This window comes from Eptatretus burgeri, chromosome 10, assembly GCF_056783735.1.
Source record: "Eptatretus burgeri isolate ZD-2024b chromosome 10, Ebu_testis_v1, whole genome shotgun sequence".
Lineage (NCBI taxonomy): Eukaryota > Metazoa > Chordata > Myxini > Myxiniformes > Myxinidae > Eptatretus > Eptatretus burgeri.
In genome coordinates this window covers 71540054-71550053 of record NC_140970.1, presented here as the reverse complement: position 1 = coordinate 71550053, position 10000 = coordinate 71540054, and the positions used below count along the sequence as shown (strand labels likewise).

Here is a 10000-nt window from a genome sequence, read left to right as displayed (position 1 = left end):
TGGCAGAGGTAATAAATCGATACCTTTTCAAGTGAAGTTTCATAAACTCTACTGTGCTTTTTGATTTTCTGGAATAAAAATTCCAAATTTTCGATCATACAAAAATCCAGATTTTTCTCGAATAAATTTTTGATTTTCCATCATAAAATTTGCAAATTTTCCAAAATATATAATCCAGATTTTTCTCATAAATTTTGTTTTTCCAAAATTAAAAAAAAACATTTTAAAAAAACTTCAGGTCGACTCAGACAACTTTTAGAATTTGAATTATTCCCACCTTCTTATCAGGGTCAGCTGGGGAAAGTTTTTGTCCCAGGTCTTTCACGAATTGGCTGGGCAGGCCCGACATTCAAGTGAAGGTGAGAAGAATCTTGAATTTGTCCAGGGTGCCGGCAATAACTTGCCAACTAATCTTTTTAAAAGCCACCATAGATTATTTAATATCCACTAAATAACGTGCGAAGATGGGACGCCCAGCTTATTAACATCCATTCAACGGACGGCATCCATTCAACGGACGGCATCCATTCAACGCCCTGCCGACAAAGTACAAAACCGACATTTTATTGTCAAGCCGTGAATCAAACCCAGACTAGACAGCTAAAAGTTAATGAGCTACCTCTGCACCATCTTATCAGGCTAATGAATATACACACACATATATATATATATATATATATATATATATATATATATATATATATATATATACATATAAAACATTACACATTTGACTTCACATATTCCAGCATGCACCTTACATTTATGCCAGGGCAAGATGCAGGTTAACGCCCCCATTGCAAACTATATTTATAACAGACACTCTCACACACTGCATGTGTTAGTGCCTCTCAAAGGAAGCGATTAGGGAAATGCACAACATATCCCCGGGTGCGTTGCACACTCACTTGCTTTTGTAGCTGTCTCTTGGTAGTTCCTTGAAGGAGAGTCCTTTGTTGGACAAATCGGGTCCTCCACTGGCACTGAATGGACTGGTCTCCCTGTAAGCATGGTACTCTCCACAACCACACATTCCTGCATCTGGCGTTCAGATTCACTTGCCTGTACTCTGTCAACGACGACCCCATTTTCCCAAAAGTTCTCCTTATTGCCCTCACCTACAACCGTTTTTGTATCAAGCTCACGACGTTCTGATTCCGCAACCTCCCAAATGTGCCGAGAATTCTCCTTTGCCTCCATTGCAGTGCTGCTACTCGATCCTGCTAAATTTACTCGATGCGGTGCCTCCTCCACACACCCCCGCCCCTGCAAATGGCCACAAGCCTTCTTGTTACCTGAAGGGGCTGATGTGTCACAATCTTCTGATTCAAACTGTTTACTTTTTGGGTCTCTTTCTGGTAGATCCAAATCCGCTTTTTGTGCACGAGCCTCCATCAGTTTGTCTTCTTTTCCTTTTGAATCCAAGACACTAAAGTTTAATATACATTCTCTTTCTCTCATATTTTGGTTTCCTATCTTTTTCTGAATGTTCTGCCTCATGGAACTGTGCTCACGTTCTTTCCTCTCTTCAACGTGCACTTTCTGAAGTATTGACACCAATTGTTCTGGTTCTTCAACGCCAGAGTTGGACAGATCTAAATGCTGAGGGCTGTTTATACTGGCATGTAGGTCGTCAGCTGTTTTCCTTGAGGCTTCTGCAGAAACAGGAAACTTTAGACAGATATTGCTTTCAATACCTTCAGCTCCAGCAGAAACCTTGATGTTAGTATCAACTACTGCAAGATGTTGACTTTCTGCACATTTGTCCAAGTCCTCATCCTTGAGAATATGGTCACTGTTGATACCTCCTCCCAACTCCGTGACCTCGTTCTGAGAAGAGATGAACACCATGGTAGGCTGAGTACGATGGGCCACGTTTCGCACAACCAGCACATCTCTCTGGGTTGCAACATCAAGTGCTTTTACCTGTTTCGGCATCATGTCCACAACATCTCTGAAAGTTTCGGCCTCTGCAGGGACTCGCCTGTAACACAAGTTGCACCCAGATCTCAGCTTAGTTATCATGGTCTGACTGCGAATTCCATCGCCGCAGAACATGGCTTTGGTTATTCAGCTCATAAGAGTTTCAATATGCCAAGTCTTTCACACCGACTCTGCCTGGCTAATCTGAGCTCAAGGCACTCCACTGACTCTAGTCTGTTGGAATTCCAACCAGCAGCTGAGATATATGTTGCCCTGGAGCCTAACAGATTTTGCTATCACACTGTGAACACCCCTCCCTTGCTTCCTGCAATACTTCCAACTTCTCTCCCCCACCCCTCACCCCTCAATTTTCATTCCATCTCAACAAAGCAGGGCACTTCTAAAAATACATCAACCACCCTTGTGTGCTGTGCTTGCTTGTGTTATAGTGTATGTTGGAACGGTCACTCAATTGTGCAGCAAATAATCGTTTCCTACTCTGGGCTAATACCTTCGTGGTTGGAGAGAGTTTCAAAACTTATATATTTTCGTACTGTGTGCTAATACATAGTGGGCACACATGTTATGATCACAAGAGAGTTCCAAAGCTCACAGTATAAGTTACATCACCAACGTTGCCAATGTTTTAAAGTGGATATGTCGATAAGGCAGTGCATGGTATCGAAAAAAATTCAAACTTAGTATAGCCTCCGCTAGGAAAATTGTCGTCTGTCTTTTGAGATGATGAGAATACTTATGAAGTATGATCGACTATTTACGACATGGAGGTATATAAAAAGGGGTGTTCCAAAAAGACCTGGACAACTTTGGATGTTAATATTGTTATGGTTATCGAGCGATCCAAGAAGAAAAAAACATCCCTGTGGTCACATGATCGAAACATCAACATGTCATTTGTCCATGAAGCTATGTCAAGCCAATCCGACGACAGCACCTCACATCCACAGATAGACGAAAACACTATGAGGACAACAGACCTGTCGAGCCACCCACAAAGAAACAGGCATCCCACACCAAGGGCCATCAGCAGCAACATACACAGCGTCGAAAGAAACCTTAACCATCAATGGAGGAAAAAAAACGGGCAATCTCTCAACATTCTTCAAAACGCGACCGACGATGAGAACATAATCTGGAAGGACCTGGCTCAGGCTCGTTCTGTGTTCTAGGTGCACTCTGAGACATAGTCTAAAGTAAAGGACTTGTATTCTCAAGATCAGACCACCGAATACAAGCAAGACGCCCTTCTTACAAAGACGACCTTCCTCGAAAATTGCAATTATGCCAATAGCGTTATCATGCAGATAACTGAGAAGGCCTACTCCCTGGCCCTAGAAACTAGATCAAATGCCTTTTAGATGGTCAGGGCATTCAGTGTGGAGCCATGGGTCCTCAAAATCATCCAAATAATCTTCCTCAATTCTGAGTGCTCAGGCCATGGTCTCTGCCACTGCTGCTGCCCAAAATGTGACATACGAAGAGATGATCGCCGAATGTACAGCAGAAAGGAAAGTCGAGGAAATCAGGTGAGCAGCTGAATATCCGACGAAACAACCACCAGCCGAGGCTGACTTGAAAATACTCCGAGCGTGATAAATATCAGCTATGGATAAAGCACGCTCTGATGCAATCCTACAGGCTGAGCAAGAAGAAAGGTCGAGTATGCCCCTGACCTCACCCCAACAGTCATCTAACAATCACGCGTTGTAGTTCTGCCACTTGATCGACACTGCTGAGCAACCAGCTCCAAGTTTCAACCCCAGGGTTTGAGCCAGGCAACGAACAATAGAAAACTGTCCCACCTTCTATCAATGTGACACCCAGAGAGTCATCCCGTCTACACCCACGACATCACCAGCCAAACCTAGGGCAGACCTAGAGAACCCACTGTTCGATAAAATACGAGTGATCACTGACACCCTTGCTCGCCAGCACCAGCCGACACATCAGCCAGGCGTCTACAATGGCAACCCGATGATGTTCCAACCCTGGCGCTGTTTCTTCCAGACCATGGTGAACCAGCTCATATCCCCATGACTCAGACGGTGGTTCAGGTACTACTCAAGCCGAAGGTCAGGTCGGGTCAGGTATGGGAGCATGCGCCAGAACAGCGCGTCGCTGCATCCACTTTCCGCCGGTACTCCAGGGGCCTCCGTCTGGCCATCCCCTTGGCAGATGCCTGGCCCATCCCCATCTCCTTGAGAAGCCCAAGCCCCACCTCAAACCTCCTCGGTCAGTCCGCGAATGATGGAGACCCTGCAAGAGCACACCTTTGTCCCTTGGTTGATCAGTCAGGCAACTATTACCCAAAAGCACACAAAGGACAGATTTACAGAGGGTAAAACATTTAAAAGGGATTCAGGGAGAAGGGTTTTTCGAAACAAACGTTTGGAGGGGAGACAACAGCCTTTCTATACAAATATCGACGCATATTCTATTACAATTAATTTACCTCACTGTTACGCCAGCCATGCACTGTGGAAATAAAGATTTCCAAGCTATAGATTGTTAACCTCTCAAACCCATTTCTGCAACAATTTTAAGTTGTGTTTTGTGTTATGTATTTTGCAGTCACCATGAAATAAAGGAACCGTGGAATCCAAAACTCGAGCCTTGGCCATATTTCTTTGTGTTACCGTTAACACTAGCTGGTGGAATTTGAGTTACCACTCGCCTCGGGTTACACTCTCACAGAATCCTGTAGCAGGGGTCATAGATAAGCAATGTTGATGATCTTGCGAATAAACTGGATGATATAGGAGAAAATCATGTAATACAAAATCTTGAATAACTGCATTTGAATCACCCGACTCATTGTTGAGACACGAGAATTTCCCCCAAATGTTTATTCAAAGCATATTGCATGCTAAAACTTAAAGTCTCCATATTCGTGACCACACTTGATCTAACCGGGTGACCAAGAGATTGAGGAATCCTGGGCTGGAGTCCATGACGCGTCCCACAGCCACTTTCGACATGGATGAGCAAGGTGTTCCATTGAGTGCCAGGAGTTCATCTCCTGTCCTGAGCCCAGCTTTCCAGGTTCCGCTGTGCCTCCGGACCTACACAAATGGAACATGAATGTTCTTCATTCATTCATTAAATAGTTAGTATTCGATATCCTTTATCCGTAACAGATACATCAAATGCATTTAATAATTCCAATAAACCCTTATTGGATCATATTTTTCCTTCTTTAGCAAAATAAACATATAAGGTCCTATTTTTTCAACCATTGGATGACTGTTTAAAACTTTGTTTTATTCGATGGATTACATTTTTCTGATGGGATGTTTATCTTCCTGATCAGCAAGTTATAGGTTCCTGTGGATTCTCATTTTGCAAAATCATTCATGGCTTCTAAAAGCACTGATGGTGATGATGTAATAACAACAACAACTAGAACGGCACTTGGTAGAGTGCTTAGTCTTGCCTCGCTTGTTCATTCTGAACAAAAATACCATAGTTAACTGGACACGCTACTATTATGGCCCATATACCCATATTATCCATGCACGTGATTATAGCACATCGTTTCTTGGCAAAGGTTATGAACATCATAAATTTAATTCTTCACTTACATTGGGTCACAGATGAGATACATGAAGTTTCAGAATTTTCGGATCAGGATTTCAATTAAACCAATTATGGCTGGAACACCACTTCACAGATAATGCCATCGTTATCACTCTAGAAACCCCACAGGGAGTTAATTACATATGTCAAGTTTCAATTTTTTTCGTTGAGCGGTTTCGGACAAAATGATGTCCAATTTTTTCCTTTAATCAAATATGGCTGCCATACCATGTGACGTATGACAGAGTTTGCAATAAAATATTCTCCATGGGGAGTCCCGACTAAGTTAAAATTTTCGCTCTAATCGGACAAGCGTATTCAGAGAAAAACATTTTTAAAGCGAAAAATACAGATGTGGACACACATACGCACACGCACACGCACACTGCAATAGTCTTGCAACTAATAATAACTAGAGAGTTCATAAAATACATTGCTCCACATTATCTTGAGAAACAAGGACATGGGCCAGTTCTACGAGCGGCAAATGTGATTGGTTGACATGATACAAAATGCCATAATATTTTGTCCAAGTACTGCTAAAAAGGGGATTTGTGTTCTCGCGTTCAAGTATATATATATATATATATATATATATATATATATATATATATATATATATATATATATATATATATATATATATACATACATATGTATGTGTATATCTTCTTCTTCTTCTTTCGGCTGCTCCCGTTCAGGGTCGCCACAGCGGATCATCCGTATGATCCGCATAGTGATTTGGCACATGTTTTACGCCGGATGCCCTTCCTGACGCAACCCTGGTCGCCTCTTACGACACAGGGATATGGTACACCTATTTTAACCGGGGTATACACTGGCCCAGTACACTGGTACTCATTTCGCCGACCTCGGAAGGATGACAGGCTGAGTCAACCCCCTGGTGTATTAATTCAGTGGCCCAACGGGGCTTGAACTCAGGACCTTTTTGGATCCCAAGCCGCTGCCCTAACCACTGCACCAACACCAGGCTCCACATATATATATATATATATATATATATATATATATATATATATATATATATATATATATATATATATATATATATATATATATATATATATATATATATATATATATATATATATATATATATATATATATATATATATATATATTGTGACGTCCACGGGACTTGACCAGTCCCGCCAACGTAGAATGAGCCGAAACGATGGAGGCGGTTTATTTATTTATAACCCAAACATGGCGGTTCTAATCGCTCTACCGCAAACGGGACGAGGAAGGTGGCACGAGTCGCTTTTCACTGAGTTGATGATGTTTATTTGTTTTTATTATTAACCAGAAATAACAAGACTCGGCAAGAAGAGGGATCCGGAGCGATTCGACGGGATGGTGTGGGATCGGGCGTGGGGAAAAAACACAGACAATTCCAATGAATATACAGATCTCAAACCCTCTAAGGCGCCAAGTACACACACACACACACACACACACACACACACACACACACACACACACACACACACACACACACACACACACACACACACACACACACACACACACACACACACACACACACACACACACACTCACACACACACACACACACACACACACACACACACACACAACGTAGCTACTTCTGGTGGTCAGGCTGGACCGTGGTGTGGACGCAACTGTCCCTGGATCGGCGTCGGAAGAGCTGGCCTTGCTCTCGTCAGGGGTGGGGGGGCAGGAGAAACCGTGGTATTGTCGACCTCCTGGTCCTGGCCCAAGTCCGCTCACAGCCGCCAGGGAACCAGTTCTGGTGCCAAATTGCGAGCAGGAGAGGGAGGCAGGTCCGCCCGCCGTTCGACCCCGTACTCCGAGTCAGCAGAACCCCAGAGCCAACCAAAGTGAGGCACGAGGCTCAGCAAGGCTCCAAGACACGATGAAGAACACGATCGAATCAGCACAACAACAAGTACGCTTCCCGCGCAACAGCCTCCACACCAAAAAAACACGATCTTTTTGTGCCGATCTTCTTCCTCTTCCTTTTCCTTTTCGACCCCGAACAGAACCTTTTTATCCTCCCGTCCTCGTCACTTCCAATCGAGCCGTTTTATTGGCCCACCGCCGTCGTCTTCCGCCAATCGTGATCACGGGGCGGAGCCATCCGCAGCCCTGTCCTGTGACGTCACGGCCAGCCTCCAGGGACTACTAAAAGGGGTTTACGCAGACACACTTACCCTATCCCGTGTCCCTATCTAATTACGTGACAATTATCATTTCCCCTTGAAGAAATGAACATTTACTAGGCAACTTATCACCACTGAATTGCTACTTATTACATCGAGATCCTGGTAAACTCGAACAGCATGGCATACCTAATTAAACATCCTAATTACCCTTTGAATGCATACCCCCCCCTCAAACGTAACAATATATATATATATATATATATATATATATATATATATATATATATATATATATATATATATTGTTACGGTTGAGGAAATTCGCAAACCACCATTCAGATCCCGTAGGTGAGGTATCTCTGTAAGTACATGTGTAGTTAGCCCCAAACCCGTTGTTTAGAGGGAATAAATGTGATTCATTCAGGCTGCGACCCTTTAAGATAGCCGTTTTTCTGTTCTATCTTTATTTTGAACCAACCACGTCTCAACCGCCATCACACAACAACCACCAACCGCAATTCCGCTTCACAACAACAACAACACCAACAGCCACGACCTTTACCTTCACAACTCGCTCCCGCAAACATCGCATCACCGCCATTCCAAACGTCGCCATGGCCATGGACCAGCACTTTAAACCCTCCACCACCTTCGCCTCTCCTTCTGCGGCCATTCCCGCACCGCTTGTGGGCACCGAGCGTCAGGCTGTCCTGGCCTCGTGCGGGATGCGCGCCAAGCCGCGGGTGCAAATAGCGGCCTTTCCGAGGAGAAGTCGAATCAGGAATGATACACCCGCACTTCTGATCCGTCCAATGAGCAAGCGCGGGGCGGTTTGGCCCCGCCTCCAGGCGCGTCGGAGCAGAATTGATATATGCAAATTCAAGGATCAGGGGAGACTCACGCCCCTTTTTCTCCGTCCAATGTGCGAGCGTGGCTCCACCCCCAAGCTCGTTCTGATCCAGAAATTTGCATATGGGTTCTCCTGCCGGACTATAAAGCGCAGGGCGAATTTAGTCAGTTTTGAGTTGGAGAAGAGTTCGAGGCAGAGAGTTGGAGAAAAGGTCGAGGCAGTCAAGTCGGGTTTGGAGAGTGGTAGTCTGTTGGGGTTCGGAGTCTGTCGGGGAGCTGCAGAGAGGGTAAGTCTGAAGCCTGAAGCCTGGAGCGCGGTCAAGGTGGTTTGCTGCAGTCGGCTGAGGAGAATTGGGGAGGAGGTCGAATAGCTCGGGTCCAAGGCAAGGAAGACGGCGGTCGGCGACGAGGTCGCAGTGGAGTCGCTCGTCGCGGGACCCAAGCAAGCCAGCTATCCTCTTTCCCCAGAGCATCAACAATTCCCCCCTTCCCCCCCCCCCCCCGCGCTGAGATAGTGCGAAAAGGGGACCCCGTTCCCACCCCACTCCAAGCAGTGCCAACGAAACCCGCGAAGGAGCGCGGAGTCGGTGCACCGCCGCCACATTTGCGGCTCATCACAAGACACGGGTAGGATCCACCCGGTCTCGCGGCCCACAGGCCCCGTCTGACCCCCTGTCTTTGAGGGTGGCCCTTTTCATTTGCTTTTGAGTAAATGTGTTGTCTGCGCCGTCTGTAAAGTAAAACTGTGTAAGTTTTGCCGTGTGCTCGCATAGTCGGTAGTAGATCTGCATTGTTGTGTTTCTTTTGTAACATCTGCTTTTGGTGCATAATTGTTGTAATTGTATATGTGTGCTTTCCGTGTGCCGCGGAATAAATGTGAATTATGTTGAACTGTTTTCCCGTTTCGCTTCGTCTTTTCTTTAATTGAATCTCCATCTTGCTTCACGTAAAGGGTTGGTAGTGGGCTTAATACGCCCGATAATTAATCGGAACCATCGAGGTCGACGATAACACCGCTCGGTTATCCCGATAGTACGGAACGGGTCGCTTAAGTGGCCCGTGTCCGGAGTCGACCTGCGGCGAGGTGCGATCGCCCGGTCTACCCCCCGTGTGGGTACTTAGGTAGGTCGAATTTGGCGAACAACCCTATCCCACGCGGGGGGCGATTGGCACGATCGTGGTGAGGCCGAAAGGCCCACCCGTGACTAGTTCCCGGCGTTAGTCCGAGAGGGTTACGACAGAATTGTCCGTCCGGTGGGCGACGTGCCGCGATTCGAGTTACGTGGCCACTCGCACGCCGGCGGGCGCGAATTCGCAACAATAATATTGTTACGGCTGTGGAAATTCGCTTTCCACCATAAAGGGCCCACAGGTGAGATATCCCAATAGGTACATGTGTAGTTAGCCCAAACCCGTTGTATAGAGGGAATTTATGTGATTCATCCGGGCTGCGATGCTTTGAG

At 45.5% G+C, this 10000-nt stretch overlaps 1 protein-coding gene across 2 annotated transcripts in view; it reads right to left on the bottom strand.

Annotated features, from left to right (window-relative positions):
* LOC147018846 (uncharacterized) overlaps positions 1-10000 on the bottom strand; it is a 39009-nt gene that overhangs the window by 19891 nt on the left and 9118 nt on the right. The window contains exons 2-4 of one of the 2 annotated variants that reach the window (XM_085898918.1): positions 4855-5006; positions 1927-1984; positions 909-1830 (exon numbers count right to left, since the gene is read on the bottom strand). In XM_085898918.1, the coding sequence (XP_085755044.1) occupies positions 909-1830; positions 1927-1984; positions 4855-5006 (1132 nt within the window). Of the gene's footprint in view, positions 1-908; positions 1985-4854; positions 5007-10000 lie in introns of both variants that reach the window. The other variant, XM_085898917.1, reaches the window with a different exon arrangement.